The sequence below is a fragment of the Pantherophis guttatus genome, chromosome 2 (assembly GCF_059756535.1).
Source record: "Pantherophis guttatus breed Tessera chromosome 2, ASM5975653v1, whole genome shotgun sequence".
NCBI lineage: Eukaryota > Metazoa > Chordata > Lepidosauria > Squamata > Colubridae > Pantherophis > Pantherophis guttatus.
Genome location: NC_142064.1, coordinates 184,111,510 through 184,134,137, shown reverse-complemented (window position 1 = coordinate 184,134,137; position 22,628 = coordinate 184,111,510). Strand labels below are relative to the sequence as shown.

The 22,628-nt window shown below is 38.6% G+C and overlaps 1 protein-coding gene across 3 annotated transcripts in view; it reads left to right on the top strand.

Annotated features, from left to right (window-relative positions):
* NEURL1B (neuralized E3 ubiquitin protein ligase 1B) overlaps positions 1-22,628 on the top strand; it is a 227,578-nt gene that overhangs the window by 149,043 nt on the left and 55,907 nt on the right. Inside the window, exon 1 of one of the 3 annotated variants that reach the window (XM_034405536.3) lies at positions 20,665-20,980. The exons of 1 other annotated variant lie outside the window; for it this stretch is intronic. In XM_034405536.3, coding sequence (XP_034261427.1) covers positions 20,914-20,980 — 67 coding nt within the window. In that variant the 5' untranslated portion in view covers positions 20,665-20,913. Of the gene's footprint in view, positions 1-20,664; positions 21,034-22,628 lie in introns of those variants that run through there. One more of the 3 variants, XM_034405543.3, reaches the window with a different exon arrangement.

Here is a 22,628-nt window from a genome sequence, read left to right as displayed (position 1 = left end):
TTAAAAAATGTGTTTACATACAATTTCCTATATTTCCCTCATCCCCACCTCTAAACTGTGTATTGGATTATTTATAATATGCATGATAAATTTGGCAAAATACGAGTCTGAAAATGAATACAGCCATTTAACAGAGAGCTAAGAAGTCAGTGGTACAACATTGAATATTTCATCTAGGATGTTACTAATATGTGATAATTGTTAAAGCAAATCTCTCATAGATTATCATTATGTCCTAATTTATTTTGTTCTGTTCTACAAGGCTTTTCATCAATACAGCAATAACATGATGCCCCAATTATTGCATTACATTGTTGGGAATCATTCTCTTGGAAATTTTAGGATCAATTGTGCAAGAATCTTATACAATGGGTTTTTATTTCTCTTATTAAGTCTAGTTTTTTTTTTTTTTATTTGATTTATATGCTGCCCTTCTCCGGAGACTCGGGGCGGCTTACAGTGTGTTAAGCAATAGCTTTCATACTTTTGTATATTTTATACAAAGTCAATTTATTGCCCCCACAAACTGGGTCCTCAATTTACCTACCTTAGAAAGGATGGAAGGCTGAGTCAACCTTGAGCCTGGCAAGATTCGAACTTACTTTAATTGCAGACAGCTGGTGTTAAATTACAGTGCTTAGTCTGCAGAACTATCCAGGCTCCATAGTTTGTGAAATCAGTATTATTATTAGATATATTTTTATCTTTAATAACTTCACCACAGGCATATAGTTTTCTTTTCTGTTGATCACTTATTTGCATAGCAAGAAAAAGCTTCAAATGTTAGAACTATTTTTGTATTTGTTACGTATTAAAAGCAAAGTTCCTTTCCTTTCCTTTCCTTTCCTTTCCTTTCCTTTCCTTTCCTTTCCTTTCCTTTCCTTTCCTTTCCTTTCCTTTCCTTTCCTTTCCTTTCCTTTCCTTCCCTTCCCTTCCCTTCCCTTCCCTTCCCTTCCCTTCCCTTCCCTTCCCTTCCTTAACTTAGATGACACTTTTCATCTGATAATATATTGTTGGCTAGAATTATATTTACTCAAACAGTTTTACTGCAGTATTTATTATTCTGATTATAATTGGTTGCCTGATCATTAATTAATCATAGATTGATGATGTTATTTGGGTGAGAGCCAGTTTCATGTAGTGTTTAAAGCCCTTGTTTAGGAGTTGGATGACTTGAGTTCAAACTTTAGTCATAGAATCCAACTGGGTGCTTTTGACCAGTCATTTTCCCTCAGATCTATGAAGAAGGCAATGGCAAACCGCTTGTGAAAATGTTACCTTAGAAAACAGCAGGATCGTCAAGAGCTAAGACAGAATCGAAAGAAAAAAAGAAAAAATCATTAGATTGAAAAAAAACTAGCTCAATGAATAAGTCAAACAATATGTGTGATCTTCTGATGTAAACTACATTGCACAGTCTATTAAAGATGCATTATTTGTTACTTTGCTAGGAAAGATATCTCTTTTACTATGTTTAAAATGATTTTCTTGAATCTCCTATGCTTTATAGTTTTCATGACTATAGAAAACAAAATACTTTTTCTTTAATTTCTTTTCAGATTTTCCTTGCTAAATCTGAATAATTCCCACCCATTTCTAAAATAGTTTGCACCTTTTTTCTATGTACCTACCATTTATGTTATCCAATTCCACATCATACAGTTTAATTGTAGGTTGCAAGTACATGGCCCAGCAGGAAGTGATGCCTTATTCTTAGTTTATGACGCTGCCTGTTAGCTGACACCTGAAGCACTTCTTTCATAAAGCACAGGAAACTGTTCCTTGTTTCTCTGTGGATGTGCACCTGATGAGCAATATAAAGCCTTGTGCAAAGCATCTTAATTGGAGTAGGTCATCCTTTGTTGCATTCGAGACAAAAAAACAAAACAAAACCCAGAACCCTAAGCAATGGAATACCTTTTCTTAGCACCTACTAAAAATAGTCAGCAATTGAGTTTTGCAGAACTTTTCTTGTGGTTCCATATTCAGAGGGATAAGCAGAGCAGCACAAATTTCACATCAGGGTACAAAATGCAGCTTGCAGCTGTAACAGTCTGAAGAGGAATCACAAGAAATATATTAGACGGAATACAATTTGGACAGTTCTTTTTAGAGCACCTGATCTCTTGTAAATTGCTACAATATGTGGGACTTTCCAGTTTAGAAAATAAGAGCCCTTCAAAAATAGCTGATGAGTTGTAATTTTCAAAGGGACAGAAGAGAAAAATACTCATTATATTGGGAGAAATCATGCCAGACCTGGCTGACAATAAATAGTACCACAATCAAGGAATATCTCATTGGAGAGCCATATTGCATTGTTTCCAAGTAACTTTGCATACCATTTGCAGCTAGACTTTGAAAGGGAAATTTGTTTTCCGTTAAGAAGGAAGGTCAGATTCAAATTACGATTTTTCAATCCCTTGAAGCAGTTAAACATGTTTTACTATGACCTATGTAGAATGTGGTTTGAGGATGGCAACTCCTACGTCACTCTTTGTCTTCTCAGAAGAAAAAGCAATACACTCACTTGACCTTGGGATAAACAAAGACTACCATGATTTAAACTTCCCAGGGGCTTTGTAGAGACTCCAGGACAGGAAACACCTTTTACCCTGTAGCCAAGGGCACTTTGAGATGCTCTTTGAAGGGTGTGGATTTTCCTTCAGCTTCTGGAAGCTCCTGCCTTCCTTCCCCTCCCTCCCCAATTTTCCCCTTTGTGTGATCACCCTGGGCATCCTGTTCTTGTATGAGGAGCAGGGGAAAGAAAACAATTGCTTTGAACATTTAGGCTGTGTGGGTGGCCTGTTAGCTCTGTAGCAGAATTGAGGACACCATGTCCGCCTATCCCTTCTAAACAAATATCTCTTATTATGGGAAGTGGATTTGCTCTAACAGAGTCATAGTAATTCTTATTAATATTATCTTACTATTGGCTTCCAGACAGCCAGATCTCAAGACAAAGGAATACCAATGATCTTTGACCTCTTAGCTCATCTTGTGGAACTCAAACTAATGTTTTTGGACCAGAGTTTTATGGACCTTAAACACCACTACTGTTTCTGTCTAGGGAACCATGAATTTCGATTCTTAGTGGGATCTTTCCTTTTTCTAATTTAGAAAAGATGATGATGATGTAATGTCACCTTTATTTTGTATAAATCATGATGGTATGCAGAATCTTTCCTCCTCTTATTTTCCCTGCAACTACAACACTGGTGTGACTTGGCTGAGAGAGTGACCAGTCCAGCTGGTTTCCATGCTTAAGGGAAGATTAGAATTTACAATCTCCCAGTTTCTGAGCTGGTATTTTAATTACTACACCAAACTGGTTTGATGGTGGATGGTGGTCCCCTATGGACTGTCTAATTCATGAATGTATATTAATGGCTTGTTTGTGGTTTCTTGATTCCTAGTTTTTATGTTCTAGTCAAGTTTTGAAATTAATCTACAAACATTCGCAATAAGAATAACCATATGAGGGAGATATATTGGTTGAAGAGATATTTTTTTTGCTCATCTTCAAGATTGACATATTTCTGACTTATTCTAGCTAACACAAACCATAGCTTATCATGATGCATAAAATCAACCATATATAAACTATATAACTACTTTATCATGCTAATAATAAAGCCCATTGGTTAATTGGTTGGTGGATGTAATTATCTCCTTTTCCCCATATTTTGAAGACTTTAATAATAGTGGACAATTCCAGAAACTATGTGGAAAATCAGCTTTATAACACATTAAACATGGCAGTATTTGACATTAAATAAACATGGTAAAATTAAGCACAATAAAAGAACTAAATAACATAGGCAAAGATGATAACAGCTTCAAAGAATTAATAAGAGAGAGGTATGTTGAAAGAGTTGGAAAAGGCCATCGTTACATTTCCAAGAAGCCATTGTCAAGGTTCCAACTAATGAACCCAAGTGAATCAGGACTCTGAGGCGAGGCACTTCCTCTATTGTAGGGGCGTCAAACTTGCGGCGTCACAGCGGTGTCAAGTGACATATTGGGACTTTTTTCCTCTTCGCTAAACTGGGCAGGGGCATCCAGCCCGTGGGCCACAGGTTTGACACCCCTGCTCTATTGGGTATTTCTTTATTGGGCAAATCATATCAGCACACTTGGCTGAAAACCAACTTTGAATCTTTAATTATGCTTCAGCATAATTAAAATCAGCAATCACCCCTTCCCCCCAGAGTCACTAGTCATTTTGGCCAATTAGATTAATTGGCGGGCTCCTCAGGCACTCTTCTCCTTTTCCCTCCATCACCTGAGAAAAGACTTTGGTTGTCGTGAGAAAGTTCAGTGTTGTATCTAGTAGTGCATTCCAGCCTCCTTCCCCCTCCCATACAGTGTAGCAACGATGAACCAGTAAATTGGCCCCTAGCAGGTTCAGTTCAACGTTGGTATCAGTTAGGAAACTATCTAATGTTTGTATCAAGTTTATATTAGTGTTTCATCATGTTTTCTATGAAAGTGATAAGTCCGTAGATTTACACATTTCATTATAAAATGCAATAATGTTCATTGGCAGTAGTATGTATTCCAGTTCCATAGAATTATAGAGTGAGAAAGCTGTTAGGCTGATCCAGGCAGGAATTCAATTTAAAATATCCCAGATAGGGGACTGTCTGGCTTCCCTTAAGCCAGCGGTTCTCAACCTGGGGATCGCGACACCTTTGGGGGTCGAACGGCCATTTCACGGGTCGCCAAAGCCCTCTCTCGCCCCCCCCCACGCCTTCACTCACCCTCACCCTCTGCCTCTGTTGGATCGCCCGGTCGCCGTTCGCTTACCCCGCCCACTCCCAATCTATTGCTGCCTCCGGAGTCCCAGCTGATGGCTGGAGGGAAAAAAAACTTTAAATTCTTGCCGCGGGGCTTCAAAGAGCTAGCTGCAAAGAGGTAAATTCCTGGAGCAAGTTTTTTCCCCCTAGCTATGCTGAAAAGAGAAAGCGAAAGCAGGGTCTTAACTGCAACGTGACAAAATGAGGCGGAGAGATTTCTTTTTCTTTTTCCTCACCAAAAAATTTAGGGCAAGAGGAGGTTCAAGATTTTAAAACACAAAAGAAAAAAAAGCTCTATTTAACTAGGGAATTGTAATAATTGAGATACTATTAATTGTATATTGTGTTGAAAGCAGAAACGGTTAAGTTGTGGTTTGGAGGAATATATGGGGGAAATTATTTGGTTTATTATTATTGGTAAATATAATTAATTGATTTGTAAGAAATTGGATTGCATGGAAATAATTGGAATATTCATGTTCATATTGATTAATATACAAAAAAAGATAGTTATATAACTAATTGATTTATATTAAAATGTTGAATTTGTATTAAACAACTGTATTACATAATTAACCAATGTGAGGATTGATATGAAAATAGATGACAATGCGAAGGGGTATAATATAGAATAGAAGGGAAAAATTGAATTTGATTAAGATTAGAGATGAGGATGAAGGGTAATATTGGTTTTTTAAAAAAATAGATGAGGAATAAATATGGTAAAAAGGAAATATAGAAATTGTAAATTTAATTGAAATGACTAAATACTGTGTTGGAAGAAATATCCTTCTGGGTTCTGCTCCAAGTGGGGAAAAAGACACTGGAAACATGGAGACTGTTTGGAAAGATGTTTTAATGGTGGACAGGATCACATGGCTTGATGGGGCCCATTGTGTTAGTTTCTGTTGCTATTGTGTTGCAAATGTCCTTTGACAAAGGATTGACTTTCTGCCTCTGGCCCATTAACAAAGGGTGGGGGGCAGGAAGGTGGGAGTTGCTTTGTCTGTAAAATATGCTTCTCCATTTCTCATCCAGGGAAATATAATATTCTGCCTTTTTAATATTTCCCAAAATATTTCATTCTTCTAGGAAAGGGGTGGGTGCTAACCTCCTACAACTGTTTAAATTTGTGGACCGGACAAATACTCTGTCCAAAGAAAATACGTTGTATGTTTGTATGTGTGTTTCTAATTATTGTTATTTATTCCTATTTGTTCTCTTTTATTCTTTAAAGTTTAACAATTCATTTTTATCTTAATATCTTTATATTTGTTTGGGGTTGGCTTTCTTCCCTTTCATCTTTTTTATTGTACAGCAATCTTTCTCCTCAAACCTACCACCTCTCTCTTTTCTTTCCTTCTTACTTTCTCTTCCCCACTTCTTCTCCTCCCTACTTTCTCTTCCTTTCTCCTTCTCCTCCTCTCTTCCTCCCTCTCTTACCCTCACTCCTACTCTAATTTCCCTTCCCTTCCTTCATCCCTCTCTATTGCTGTATCCTTTTATGCATATGGACTACTCAGAGGGCTGAAAAAGTTATTTTTGACTGGTCCTTGCACTTTTGACCAGTCCTCGAACTTACGACTGTCCTCACAATTTATGTTTTTGCCCTATCTTGTCACCATGGTGAAGAGAAGCAGTTGTGAAATGAGTGACACGGTTGTTAAGAATGCTGCACAGGCATAAATGTGAGGATGGTCATAAGTGTGAGGACCAGTCAAAAGTGCGAGGACCTGTCAGAAATGACTTTTTTCAGCCCTCTGAGTAGTCCCTATACACATAGCCATGGCCACCTGGTCACATGACCAGCTAGCCACGCCCACCCAGTCACATGACCTCCAAGCCACGCCCACAAAATAAGCCACGCCCACAGAACCGGTAGTAAAAAAAATTTAGAACCCACCCCTGGTTGGGGGTCACCATAACATGAGGAACTGTATTAAAGGGTCGCGGCATTAGGAAGGTTGAGAACCACTGCCTTAAGCCCATCCAATGAAGGAGAATCAACTAGCTTCCTGGGCATATGGCTCCTTTGCTGAAATGCTTATACTATTACAAGTATTGTCTCTTAATACTCTGTTAAAATCTTCCTCCTTATAATATATCCATTATTCTATTTCTCATATTTTGGAATAAAAAAGTCAGCTCTTGAATATTCTATATAACATCTTCTCAGGTATGTACAGAGTGTTATTAAATTCCCTTTCAATTGTCTTTTCTCAAGACTGAAGACATCCAGAGCCATTATGGTACATAGTTTATAGTCTCCAGATTATTACAATTGCCCTTCTCTCTCTGTTCCAATTTCTCAGAATCTTTCAAGTATCATGCTCAGAACTGGACACAGTCCTTAAATTGGGAATCTAAACAAAGCAGAATGGAGTGGAGTGATTACTTCCTGTCTTTTGGTGCAGCCTAAAAGTTCATTTGCCTTCTTTGCATCTCATGACATAGAGAATTTATATTCAATTTACAGTTAACTACTATTCTAGTATCTCTTTTGCAAAGTGGTATTAACAAGCCAAATATTAATCCTATATCATTCCTTTTGTTTTTTGTTTCCTAAGTAAAGAACTTTGCATTTCTCTCTATTAGCTTTTACTTCTAGTACATTCCCTCCAGTGGATTTTACTTCTGTTTTTCAGGACTTTTATCTATTTTATCCAATTTTTCATCATCTGCAAACCTGATATATATTCCTTCTGTCTTTCCATCCAAATCATTAATTAAAAAATGCTGAATATAAGAACAAAGACATTGGGGCACTCCATTTTATTTTTTGTCAATACTCACTTCTGATTCTTTATCACCTCTTTCTTTACCACCTTCTTTATCATGTGATTTCACCAGGACTGTCTTAAAGAATTGCTTTTCTTTTTAATTTTGGTGAACTCATGCTTGTGTCATCAATGATCCAACTACCCACCAGGTTTTGTGTAAGCCTCTTTTCTGAACTGCCTTCAGTTTTTCTAGCATCCGGCTCTTGTATTGTACCTTAAGTATTTGTATTATATGTCTAAAATATTTAAGCTTAGAATTACTTATCAATGCTTCCAGTGAGTGATCCGGATTTGCTTTAGTATTAAATAATTTGTTCTTCTTGTGGTATAAGGTATTCTCATCAATGTTATCCAGCATCACAATTCAAAGATCTTTTTTTTTTTTCATAGCCATATATTACAATTTTTAAAAAATCAAAATTTTGACATAAGTACATTTTTTGGCATTTTGAAATTTTGTTTAGACCCCTATACATCAGCTATCTATACAGCTACTGTTTGGATAAGGTTACTCTTTTATCTTTTTCAATACTATTCTTTCAGAATTTTTTTAGCCAACTGTGCATCTACTTAAAAATGAGATTAAGATCCCAAGATTTGTCCTTGAAAAATCCATATTTATTTGTGGTAATTGTACTGCTTTCAACATGCTGATTTTTATGATATGATCTAGAATCCTAAGACTCTGGGCAATTTACAAATTAAACTATATATGCATATATACATACATATATATTGAATGTTATCCCCACGCACAGCAAAAACTAGCAGTTCTATTCCATGCTGTTTATTTAGATTTAAATGCTGCTCCAGAACAAGTCTCAGTAGTTCACAATTTAAAACAACGAAATATGATATAAAATATATAAAATTAGCATCCATCTGACAATACTCTCTCCCTCCTTCTCTCCCTCTCTCTCTATTATGGCAGTTGCTATATCAAGTAGTTGCTATTGGTATTAAATCATATATGCTCTTGCTTTTCTATGCTAAGAGCTCATCTTGTGTATTTCACATTCCCTGAACATTAGTATATAAACAATGAAGGCCAATATATAAACATATATATAATATATAAACAATGAAGGGACGTGGTGGCTTAATGGCTAAGACACTGAGCTTGTAAATCGAAAGGTTGGCAGTTCAGTGGTTCGAATCCCTAGTGCCGCGTAATGGGGTGAGCTCCCATTACTTGTCCTAGCTTCTGCCAACCTAGCAATTCGAAAGCACGTAAAAAATGCAAGTAGAAAAATAGGGACCACCTTTGGTGGGAAGGTAACAGCATTCTATGCACCTTTGGCGTTTAGTCATGCCGGCCACATGACCACGGAGATGTCTTCGGACAGCGCTGGTTCTTCGGCTTTGAAACAGAGATGAGCACCACCCCCTAGAGTCAGGAATGACTAGCACATATGTGTGAGGGGAACCTTTATCTTTACCTTAACGAAGGCCACAAACTTTATAAGACAGTGTGTTTTTTATTATTATTATTTGAGTAGTTTAAGTAGTTTAAGAGGTCTAGTTTCATCAACACACTTTTCTATAATGCACAATATTATCTGGGATCCTTAGTTCAATGTTTTCATTTCCATCTCTTCCAAAGTCTGCTAAAGAACCTTGCCATTCTTGATTTGACGTATCTGAAGCAAAACCAAATCTCTCCTATCCACTAAGATCCTTCCTCCTGGTTGGCAACTAAGCTATATGACGTCATCTCCAGGCAGCAGCAAACTCATCCAGACGGTGCTTTTGTCATGACTGGGGTGGCTGATGCTTTTGTTGTGTCTGGGGACTTCAATCAAGCATGTCTACAGACAGTTCTCTCTAAGTTTGTGCAGTATGTACAGTTCTCCACCAGAGGGAAAAACACTTTAAACTGTGTGTAGTCTAACCTGGCACAGGCATACAGAGCAATCCCCCTCCCCCACCTGGGTACATTCGGCCATCTTTTACTCCTGTTATGCCCGAAATATGTCCCTCTCAGGAAAAGAACTCAGCCAGCCATGAAAATGATTAAAACCTGGCCAGAGGGTTCCCTCAGTAAGCTGCAGGACTGTTTTAAAACTACTGAGTGGAGTGTATTTGAGCATCACGATCTGCATGAATACACTGATGTCATACTCTCTTACATCAAAGCGTGTACTTACAGCGTAACAACGGATAAGTGCATCAAAGTCTATGAGAATTGTAAACCCTGGATGATTGCAGAGGTACAGATGCTTCTGAGACCCCAAGATTCTGCCTTTAAGGCAGGGGACAGTGCCTCTTATAGAGAGGCCAGGGCAAACCTTAGAAGAGGCATTAAGATGGCAAAACAACAATACAAACATTAGGTGGAGAACCATCTGGCAGATAACAACCTGAAGCACGTGTGGCAGGAACTGCAGCACCTAACTATAAGGGCAACATGAGGAACACGGTCAACATTGATGCCTCATTGGTGGAAGAGTTGAACATCATCTTTGCCCACTATGAGGTGAAAAGACCAGATCCTCTAGCCGCTGCCCGCCAGCCTTCTGATTCCCAGCCCCTCACTCTCTACGAACACCAAGTGAGAGCTGTATTGAAGGCTGTGAATCCTAGCAAAGCTGGAGGCCCAGATGGGGTGCTGGGGATAGTGGTAAAGAATTGTGCCGATCAATTAGCAGGGGTCCTGACAAGGATCTTTAACATGTCCCTGCAAACGGCCTTTGTTCCATCATGCTTAAAAGCAGCCACTATTGTCCCAGTCCCGAAGAAAACAGCAATTAACTGCCTAAATGACTACAGAACCATTGCATTAACGTCTGTAGTGATGAAATGCTTCGAGAGATTGGTTCTCCAACACCTTAGGACATGCCTCCCACTGGACTTCGACAAACATCAGTTTGCCTACAGAGGGAACAGATTGACAGACGACACCATAGCTACTGCTTTACATTCTGTAGCGAGCCATCTGGAGAAACCGGGAACTATGTCAGGGTGCTTTTCACAGACTATAGCTCAGCCTTCAATACCATTCTGCTGAGCATCCTTATCGAAAAGCTGACTGACTTGGATTTTCCCTCTTTCATCTGCGACTGGATCAAAGACTTTCTGAGAGACCGGCCATAAACAGTGAGGGTTGGGTCTGTCGTATCCACCTCCCTGAAGCTTAGCACTGGCTCCCCACAGGGCTGTGTGCTTAGTCCCTACCTGTATTCACTCTACACACATGATTGTGTATCATCTGACCCATCTACTGTGATCATCAAATTCGCAGATGACACCACCGTAATGGGTCTTATTACATGTGGAGATGAAACAGCGTACAGGGGGGAGGTTCAAAAAATATCCACATGGTGCTTAAAAAACAACCTGCACCTGAACATCAGCAAGACCAAGGAGATGGTGTTGGACTTCCGAAGGAAGAGAGAGAGGAACCCGCCCCACTTTACATCAAGGGAGGCTGTGTAGAGAGAGTTTCCTCCTTTAAATTCCTGGGAGTCCATCTCAGTGAAGACCTCACCTGGAAAAACAACATGATCCCGGTGGCCAGGAAGGCCCAACAGACTCTCCATTTCCTTAGGGTCTTGCGTAAAAACAGGGTGGAACAATAACTGATAACCTCTTTTTACCGGTCCACAATAGAAAGTGTCCTCACTTATTGCATCATGGTATGGCATGCCGGTTTGACAGCCGCGGATAGAAAAACATTTCAGAGGTGGTGAGCACAGCACAAACATTGTGGGCTGTCCCCTGATACCACTAGATGAGATCACTAGGGCTCGCTGCCTTAGAAGAATTAGGAAAATCCTCAGGGATGACTCACACCCTGGTCACCACTTCTTCATCCTCCTACCATTGGGAAGGAGATATAGAAGCATAGCCAGCCGCACAAACAGGCTGAAGAATAGTTTTTATTCATGGGCTGTCAGACTCCTGAATGCAAAATAACATCTAGTAGGGCTGGCACAACGTGTAACATGTTCACACTAATGCAATAGGCCTGGAGGTTGTTAATATAGTTTACTGGTTTAGGGATTTTCTGTCTTCACTGTGAATTGTATTGTGTTGGGGGGGTGCACTGAGGGAGCTCAACCAATCTTATTGTACATATGTTGTGCACTGATAATAAAGATTTTAAATAGTTGAAACATGCTTTACAAGCCAGTAGTTTGCTCATTCTCTTGGCTGCATTTTATCTGCCCTTTGGGGAACCTCCATTCTCCCTCATCACGCAAGTGCCCCTTTTTCTTCTTTTGATCTTTTAAAAGCTGCTTCTGTGAGGGCCTGAAAGTTGTTTTGGAGTTCTGGCACTACAGAATAATCTATAACTTTTGCTTTTGGTTATTACCCTCATCCAGTTATTCTCACCTAATGCTTTGAGATGTTCCTTTTCGCTATGCTGTTGGTTTATATTCTCATCCAGTATGCTGCTCTATTGTCTGCCTTCCTTTTTTCCAGTGTCTGCTTCTGTTGTACAGCTTGCTTTCTTTGAACTGATAAATCCTTTTCCATCTTCATCCGCTGAATTGTGGCCACTTATTACTACAAACCTTCGACTTTTTCGTCAAAGTTTGTACAGATTTGCACCTGCTGCAAACCTCTCCAGACTGTTTTAATGGTGGGAGTATCTGCACATATACATACATTTATCCTCCCAAACAACCAGAACTTAATAGATACTTCAGATCCATTCTCTTTATTTCTCTAGGGTTTTTTTTTTTACAGATCTTTATTCTCTTTATTTCTCCAGTTCTTTACAGATAGATGCAAATCAATCCTTTTAGCCTGCTTTCAGTCTCTTGAAAAGAGTGTGTTCAATTGGCTGCAAAAAGGCAATGGCATCTTGAAAGCATTTTTTTTTTTGTGATGGCATATTCATAAGCAAACTTATTGATGGCATAGCTGGAGCAACATGTTTCAGTATTACATGAAATTGTCTGTGGTTCCCTTCTGATGCATACCTTCTGATCATCTCCAGCCACTATGATCAACCAACACATATTTTGAGGTGCTATAGCTTCTTAAAACAAACACCTTACAGAGTGGCTTCTGTTGTCTTTTAAAATGGTTGTCCATCTTTATTCCAAACTTTTTGTCAAATGTCTTATGACAAAAAGGGCTAAAAATTTAGGAAGAATGTAAGAAATTGGAGAAAAATTAGCATATAAACACAATAAGCCAAAATAATATTTATCTGCATTATTGCTTTGTGTTGAGCTCTTTCTTGGTAGAATATTTCCTGTGTGCTTTATATTTTCACAAATAAATGTTAGAAAGTTACAGTGCAATGAAAGCTAAGGATTGCAAAAAAGTAAAAACATAGTCTTCTTCCTGACTTTGGAAATGAATTCCAGCAAGATCTCTGTATACAACTCATATAACACTAAATAGCTTTAGAAAGCCTATTGGTTCTTTTTTAAAAAAAAAAAGACCTCCCAGCATTGTTGATTAAAGGCCAACTCATTTATATGAGCAGAGTAGCTTTACTGTTGAAATATGAAAAGATCGACTAGGTAGATATCAATTTTATTATATGAGCTCTTATGATAAAAATGCATGGGCAACCCTAAGTAATTTTTGCTGTGTTTTGCACTCTAATTTCTTTCTATGTATTGTAACTACTTGTTTTGACAATATAGATGCACAATCTAGCCTATATGATTTTGATGGACTGGTATTCTGCTTCTTGAGCTCTTTAACAAACTACATCACTAAGTATTTCATCATTTTCAGTATTTTTAGGCTTCCAATACATGTTCTGGATCTCATACAAGCTTTGTTACTAATTGAAGACAACCAAAAAGGATCTATAACTTTAACGAGTAAATTGCTTAAACTACTCTTCAAAAGTAGAATCGCTCTAAAGAAACTAAGCTAATTAGAGTTCAAGATGTTTGGATTCAAAAAGGCAAGGTGGACTAGCATTTCCAATTTTTATATTGTACTGTCGTGCAAGTTGCGTAATGTGGATTACGCAGTAGATTGCATTTCCTTAAAGTCCAGCTACCTCTATAGAAGGTGCAAGACTTCCAGATGGTCTGCATAAGTATCTCTGGACTGACACAAACAGAAACAAACAATTTGTTAAGAGATCATGCAATCAAAATTAATGTATTGAATGTCTGGGTTAAATATAGGAAAGCACGAGCCCAGATTTCCCCCCCTCCCCGGTTTCATTATAAAATGTTTGTTTTTAATAAAGAGGAAAACATAAATTTGCTCAGTGGAAAGGAAACAATGGATTTAGATTGCAAAATACGATTATTAATAAGATGGGAAGAATATTTTTGAGGCTCTTATTTCCCACTGAGTGGTCTTTTCATCCGACTGTTTTTAGTGCATTCAGATATGTAGTGTGGTATCAAAAGAATTTCAGAAATAAGGGGCAACCCTTACAGGCTTGGTTGAATTGGAGAATTTTATAACATGTAATTTGGAACATCTGCTGGGCCTTATTTATAAATTGCTGGTGAAGTATGACTCAGAAACAAAACAACTCAAAGATTGTATAGCCAAATGAATGCAGAATTTAGAAGTGCACAATGGGAATTTCAGTAGAAGAATATATTTACCCTGAATGTTAGCTGAAAGAAATTGGTATTAGATGGTTTAATGTTGTAAACTATACGTAACTTGTATAATTCTGATCACTAAAATGGACAATTCTTTATCTAAAAATTTCTGGAACTGTAATCACCTGTTCAGATTATTCTTTCACATCTGGTGGCAGTATTGTAAAGATCGACAATTCTGGGAAATGATTTATATCAAAATGAAACAAATCTTGAAAACTGAATTGAATTCCCATTTCAACCTGCAATGTTTTTATTAAACTTTACTATATGGTATATTCCCTCAAAGTATATTGAATGAGCTTTATACATTTTAAGTACTGCAAATTCTATATGCTTTTGTTATTGTTTGGTTCCAATTAATGAATGACTAACCAAGTTGTAGCAGTAAGCTTCAGTGTCTAGAACAGTTTTGTATCTTAAAAGTAAATCTGACCCAGAATCTAACTCAAATCGGAAACCATTGCTAGACCACAATTTAATACATGGATTTGTACCAAATCCAGATTTTGGATTTCTCTACACTTAGAATCTACAGCTCAATTTGTAGAGTTTCCAAATCAGAACAGATCTTTCGAAGTATGAATAGTATTTACTGTAGTGTATAATCTCAATTAGTGATTTATACAGTGATTACACATATATGTGGACATGATTACTGATATTTATACTTTGCTTAGACCCTCATAGCAATTTTCACTGATATAATGTATCATATGTGTTCAGTTATTCCCAGCTAACAATATATTGGGAAACATCATCATGCATTTGTAAATACATGTTGATTTAATTTGTATTTTATACTTTTATCTCCTTCCTGGTTTGTTTTTCCTGTTTATTTATATAATCTTATTGAAAAATTATGTAACATTTTATAAAATATATACTTTAAAAAGAATTCAACATCTTCAATTAGCTACAGAATGTTAGCTGATTTTTGAATGCAGAAAACAAAAGGTAAGGATGAGAAGGGTGGACAAGAAATGAAATGTACTGCTCTGAAAAAGTGTGTCGGACTGTAATACTGAATATGAACACTCTATAATGTATCTTTTGTTGCAAGACTATTTATACAAACCATTTCAGACTAGAGAAATTTTGTTCGCCTGATATGCTAAAACCATAATGTGACATCTCTCTCTCTCTTCTCCATGGCAATAGAACATTTAGAAGTAGCTGCTTTGAATCATCATGTTTAAATGGCATTTCATGCTAATTACTTATTAAATTTGGGTGGCTTATGATTATGCTGTTGATGCTATATTTAAGCAGTTCTGTTGTGGATGCTGAAAATATTCATGGCTTCCTGGTATGTAAATATATAATGTCTGTTCCATTTATGTTTTTTAAATCTAACATTTTGGTGATGTCTATGGCTTGTGGTGCCTGTCAAGTTCCGTGCTCCATTTGACTGTTCAAAATTTGTTCAGATTCTTTTAATTTTAATTTAAAGCAAAATCTGAAGAATGTTTCTAGGCTCTTTGTGGGGCTTACAGATATATTTAAAGTATAAATGTATAAACATTGCATGATAAATGATAAACCATTGCACCCAAATGAATACATTTATATTGATATAAAAATGGATTATCAAAAGAAATGTTGGAGTAACAATTCAGGTTGCTATTTTTATTTCTAAACATGCAAAATATAATAGGGATGAATGAACTTAATTCAGGGACAAATTTGTAAAATTACAGAGATATTACTTTAGTTTCATGCTTATTTATATCCTTGTTTCAATAATATTTCATTATTATTTGAATTAAGCTTCTGTATTTATCCAAGTTTTGTTAACAAAAGACTTTGAGGAAGTTTTGCGTTCCAAAATGTAGGTCTTTTCTTTTTTTTTCTTTTTTGTTTTACCAAAAATAAATTCCTGAAAAGTTAAGTTTATTGTATAGAACTAATATTAGTATTAGAAGATGTGAAATTCCTCATATATTGCAAGCATTAAATAAATACCTTTCTAAATAACTCTTTTAATTTTTTAAGGGTCTAGTTGAAAATTACAAAGTAGAAATATAAAGTGTGGAGCACATTCTTCCAGGCTTCATGGGCTTGTATAAAAAGAAACCATGTGGTTTATTTATTCCTTGGAAAACAACTACAAACTGTTTTTTATTAAGCCTCATAATGTATCTCTCATCTACTTCTTTCAATGTGTGTAATAGCTATAGGGGATTTTCTCTTCTGCAACAACCCCTATGTTTTTAATGAAGAATATTTTCCTATCCCCACTTCCCTTTTCCCTATCCTTTTTCTTTCCTGGAGATTTATTTGTTGCTGTATAAACTGCTTTGGGCAAGTTTCATTGTATTAATTCAGATTCTACAACACAGGTGGCAGCACCTAGCCAATTTTGGCTGATGTTGAAAGAAAAAATAGTAAGATTGCACCTGGCTAGTACTTAGGAGGATACTACCAGGAAATCTCAGGGCTGTAGGCAGGAGGCCAAAACTGGGGAGTGCGGGGGATTCTTGAAGAGACAATGATAAAGCACCTTGGTATTTTTGTCAAGACGACCAGATGATCATGTCCGTGTAAAGCCAAGATGTGAGAAATATTCACTCCTATTGTACTTACATTCTGCCCCCCCACTCCCAAATCAAAATGTCCTAGGAAAAACAGTCATCCTTTTAACTTACAAAACTGTAACACTGACTTTTCTAATTTTGGAAAAAAAATAATTGAGTTGATTTCAACTAGTATCAGGCAAAAAAACAAAAACCCATATCAACCAAAATATAGTCATATATACACTGCTCAAAAAAATAAAGGGAACCACAAGCAGAAGACATCCGAGATCTGAATGAATGAAATAGCCTTATTAAATACTTTGTTCGTTACATACAGTAGTTTTGTGTTCCCTTTAGTTGTTTGAGCAGTGTATAAACTACGGTATGTAAAGAACGAAGTATTTAATAAGGCTATTTCATTCATTCAGATCTCGGATGTCTTCTGCTTGTGTTCCCTTTATTCTTTTGAGCAGTATATTACACAGTACAGTACTAACAATTGTTGCTAATGAGATGCTTTTGATCTGGCAATTTTTCCATGCACTGATGTAATTGTTTTTACAAGATAAGGCCTGGATTAGTGAGATTAAATATTAAATTGTTAGATAACATAGTATATATGTAATTCTGCGTCATGCTGTATGGTATCAAATCACACCCTCAAGAACTCTATGATTGGGACTGATGTTTTTTATTTAGCATATTATCTAATATTTAATAATTCTTGCTTACAGGTTGATACAACCTAAAGAACTCAGTCATATTAATGTTTGAAGCCACTCAAATTCTCAGTAATTCTAACGAGAAACACTGGAGTTTCCCAGTCTAGGAATTGCTGTACCAATGCATTTGGAAGGTACCAAGTTGGGACCAGCTATAGAACAGGGGTCCCCAACCCCAGGGCCATGGATCAGTACTGATCTGTGACCTATTAGGATCTGGGCCGCACAGAGGCAAGCGGTAGAGTGAGTGAGCAAAGCTTCATCTGTACTTGCAGCTGTTCCCCAGTACTAGCATTACCCCCTCAGCTCCACCTTAGATCATCAGGCATTAGATTCTCATAGAAGCGCGAACCCTACTGAAAACTGTGCCTGCGAGGGATCTAGGTTGTGTGCTTGTCCTCCTCCTCCTTCTCCAGTCGATGGAAAAATTGTCTTCTATGAAACCAGTCCTAGTACCAAAAAGGTTGGGGGCCGCTGTGATAGAAAACCAGGACAAAATGAATGCAGCTTTGTTATGTGTTGCATTTTATCATGCATATTCCCAGTAACTTATTATTAAAATTCATTCTTATGACCTCCTTGATTGAATAGCAAACCATATCTTCAAATAAAGAGCATATATTACTCTATAAAGCTGGAAGCCTATTCACAAAAAAATGGAACAAGTCTAGTTGAATGGAATAGGATTATTTTTCTGAATTTAACGTCCCTAGGACACGGTTGTGCACTTAACAGAAAGTGGCATTTAACTTCTAATTAAAAAAACAATGCATAAGGTCACCTTGCACAGAAAACTGAAATAACTACTGTATCATGTGATACATGTAAAATTATCTGACTAAACCTACCAGTATTAAGCGATCCAGTTTGGTGTAGTAGTTAAAGGAAAAAGCTTAAGGCAGCAGGCTAGAAACTGGGAGACTGAGTTCTAGCCTTATCTTAAGCATGAAACTAGTTGCATATCTGGGCTAGTCACTCCTTCTCAGCCCAAGAAAGGCAAAGGCAAACCCTTTCCAAAAAATTTGGCCAAGCAAAACACATGGACAAATCACCAAGAATCAAGACTGACTTAAATGTATAAAAAAACAATCTCCCTCCCACACATACTTAACTACGTACTGTAGTACAGCCATTTGACGTAACACAGTACCTTTCCAGTGATAATTTTAACTTTATCACAGCTGATATACTTGCTTTTCTGTAACTATTCAGTTAAAAGCATTTGGTTTTATTAAATTATTGTGGAACAATATTCATTTTTTGTATTAACCCTCCCCTTTTTTTCTTTTTCTGCCAAGTCACTCTTGATTCCCAGCAACTACCCGGACAAGTCCTTGTCCCTGCAGTTTTCATGGCAACGTTTTTCAGAAGCAATTTGCCATTGCCTCCTTCCTAGAGCTGAGTGAGAGTAACTGGCTTACGGTCACCCAGCTGATTTTGGGCCTAAAGTAGGACTGGAACTCACAATTTCCCAGTTTCTAACCTGGTGCATTAACCATATAACTGGTTTTCCCAACATTTTCTATCCCTGCATAATTTATAACATTTTATATCCTATACTTTCAATAAAAGCCATTTCAGAATAATTGGCATGCTGATTATTTTAGAATCGGTTCCATTTTTAATAGTCATGGATGGAAAAGAAATATAAAATGTTGAGTATGGGAAACCTAAAGATGGTTCTCAAGGACGATTTAACTTTTAATATTTTTTTTAAAAAAATGAATGTATTCTATATAATAGAGACTTAAAAGAATATAATTAATTTGGTACTAAGTTACTGTCTTGGAAATTTTGGCTGACCTCAGTATTTGCTGATAGCTCATAAGGTAATGTGAATTTTTTGCTATTGAGACATGCAACCACCACAAAGAAATATGTGCACTTCTAGGCAAAATCAACACAAAAAGGCAATGTACAAATTTTTGGCATTTGTGTACTGACATCTGTATGTAAAATTATAGTTAGAGTGTTTCACCTCTTATGTTCTTTTAGTGATTTTGATCACCCTAGCTACAATGGCAGGGTATAAGTGCTTCATTTAGCATTCTCAAACTGTTTTATTTCTTTTGTGATATGTACCTTTTCTAACTGCTGTTTGACTTGCCTCCTCTAGGCAGTTCAGATATAAGTACCACTTGCTCTCAAATCAGAATAGAATTGGATGGGGCCTTGGAGGTCTTCTAGTCCAACCCCTGCTCAAGTAGGTGATCCTATACAATTTCAAATGACTGGCCACTCTCTTCTTAAAAAGCACCCACAGCTTCTGAAGGCAAGCTGTTCCACTGGTTAATTGTTCTGTTAGGAAGTTTCTCCTTAATTCCCGGTTTCTTCTCTTCTTGATTAGTTTCCATCTTGTTTCTTGTCTTGCCTTCTGGTGCTTTGGAAAATAAGCTGAATCTTCTTTGTGGCAGCCTCTCACATACTGGAATACCCCTATCATGTCACCCAGAGTCCTTTACTGTCGACTGGCCATACCCCGTTCCTGCAACCCTTCTTTACACGGTTTAGTCCCCAGACCTTTAATCCTCTTAGTTGCTCTTCTCTGCACCTTTTCCAATGTCTCAACATCTTTTTTGTAATGTGGTGGGTCACAGAGGAAGAGATAGGGAGACCCGTTGTGTTTTAAGGAGTGGGTTAGTGGCTGAAATCGACTGAATTGGACACGGTTTTGTCGAAATACACTTTCATTGAACTGCAAGACAGAGAAGCCGCCTCAAGGCGAAGATGGACTGAATGAATGGCCATTCGCAGGGCCGGATTTTCCTATAGGCTAACTAGGCTTCAGCCTAGGGCCTCAAGATCAAGAGGGGGCCTCAAGATCAAGAGGGGCCTACATTCAAATTGTTAGCAAAATTAAAATTACACTTTCACTATAGGTGAAAGGGCCTCATAAGTGGAATAGCCTAGGGCCTCTTTTCATCTAAATCCGGCCCTGGCCATTCGCCATAACATGCTTAAGGACGCAGCAATTCTATAGGCTTCCCTCGGCCGAGATACCTGCAAATGATCAATGGTCACAAAATTGCCCCCCCCTCCCCAAATACGGCCTGGAACTGTGAACAATGCTTGGCTTTTCAGCCGAATGTGTCTGGCCCCAAGGGCGCCCATTCCTCCCTCACCCTTGGAGAATAGCTTTCTAAGGTACCGGAGGTTGCCCCCCCCCCTTCCCCAACGAAGTCGACCTTCCCGCAGCCAGCGAGCCTGCCTGCCCGCCTCCCCTCGCGCGCATTGTGACGACACAATCGCCTCTGCTTTTGCCCCTTCGCTTCAGCGCAGCGGTCCCGCCTTACGTTCATGCCAGGCGGCAGGCAGGCGGCTGCCAACTTTCAAACAATGCGTGCACGGCGGACTCCACCCCGGCTGGGCGGAGAAAAGGGTTGGGCTGTCAGCCCTCAGCCAACCCTTCAGAGGAGGCGGCCCCGGCCACGGGGGAGCTGCTGGCTGCCGGGGGTGCATTCAGTGCCGCTCCGGGTTCTGGGCAGGGAAACACCGAGCGAAGGAGCAGCCCAGCCGGGAACCGCCGGTGGCTCACTCCGTCCCTGGGGCCGTCAATGGCCCTGATTCAGAGCGCGGTGCAGCTCCGACAGCGTCGTACTCGGCAACCTCCCTCTGAGCGGCGTGAGTGAATGAGGAGGGAGCGATGGGCAACACAGCGCACAAGAGCTTGGCAGGTACTTGGGGCGGGGCGTCGAACAGCGCCTCGGTCAGTCCCTGCGGAGGTCGCACTGGACCAGGAAACGGCTCCGGGAAAGTCCTTTTCCCCTCCCGAGACAAGGATGCTTCCCTTTGGCTGCTAAAGGCTGAGCTGTTCTCTGGCGTCCGCTGGGGTTAAGGGCGGATTGTGGTCCCCCGCTCTCTTTTCTCCTGGGTGAACGGAGCTACCAGCTCCCTGCAAGCCTCTGTCCGTACAGGGGATTTTTTTTATTTTTAATTTTTTTGCATTGTCCTTGTCACGCTGGCCGCGCGTCGTTCCAGTTCTGGTGGTGCAAATAGCGGCGTTTTCTGGTCTCTCTGTGTGTGTGTGTGTGTCTTTGTGCCCCGCCTTTTTTTTTCTTTGTAGCACGTGTTGCTTTCGGTCCTCCAGTTAGAGACTGGACTGCTAACTGTCAGAAATGGTGTAGGTAGGGTCTCCTGCTTAGGCGCAGGAGGGGGTGGGTGGGGGTTGGACTAGAGGACCTTCCAACTCTTGTTATTCTGATAAATTAAAATCCTGTGGCCGGAGAAGATTGTGTTGGCTACATCCTTGATTGAAATAAGCTGTCAAAAGTGGATGGTGTGGCTTTTATAGGCTTAGGTTAGGCTATAAGGGAGCAGTAGAGCAGGTAATTTATTTCTATGTATTTATTTCTATGTATTTCCCCGTGTTTTTCTTTCTTTCTCCCAAAGCTTTGAAGCTTTTTTGTTTTTAAAACCTGTTTCAATTAAATTCCTCCTCCCGACGTTATTTCAGGAAATTGAGTTAAATTAGCAGCATTTAGAGACCTCTGTAGTTTATCATTCTCTCCTGTGTCCATGAATAAAATTGCACGAAGTACTCCATCGTGCCTCATGCAATCTATCTTAAGATTTAAACCCTTGCAGGTGTATCTAGAGCGAAACCCCAGAAAGCAGGAATAATGGTAGTCAAGGAGTAGGTTGGATGCTTCTTGCTAATAGCTTTTCAGCTTTCAGACCATGAAGGATTCTTGCTTTTGATTTTGAAAAGCTGCTTCCTTTCAAACAGATAATGGTGAAAAATGGGTAGGTGATTTGATGTCAGCAAAGCTTCATCTTTTCCTGGTTAAGAAAAAAAAACCTCTTTAAATTCATTTTGACTTGAAAAGGAGAACCGACACTAGTTTTTATGAGAATATGTATATCAATCCCAATTAACATGGGCTAGCCGCTAGTGTGTAAAATGATACTTACCGGTATTCATGATGTCCTCTTCAAAGACTGTCATCTTTAGCAGGCTTTCATGGAAATAAGCTCCCTGATAAATCATTGTGGTTGGCAGATAAATGTGCTTGAATTGACACAGAGGGTTGGGTAGTGTGCACAGTTGGCAGATTAAACATGTACAAGAGGACAGATGCTGGAACTGGTGGCTTTTGTTCAGCAGCCAAGAGACAGACTGGCAGCAGAAATGGCCAATTTTAGACAGAAAAGGCTCCCTTGGAAAGTAGGGTTTTGTCCTTCCTTTTAAACCTTTGTGTCTCTGTAATAGAATGAACCATGCATTTTTAAAACACAAGCATGTTCAGGGTGCCATGTGCTCCCCACCCCC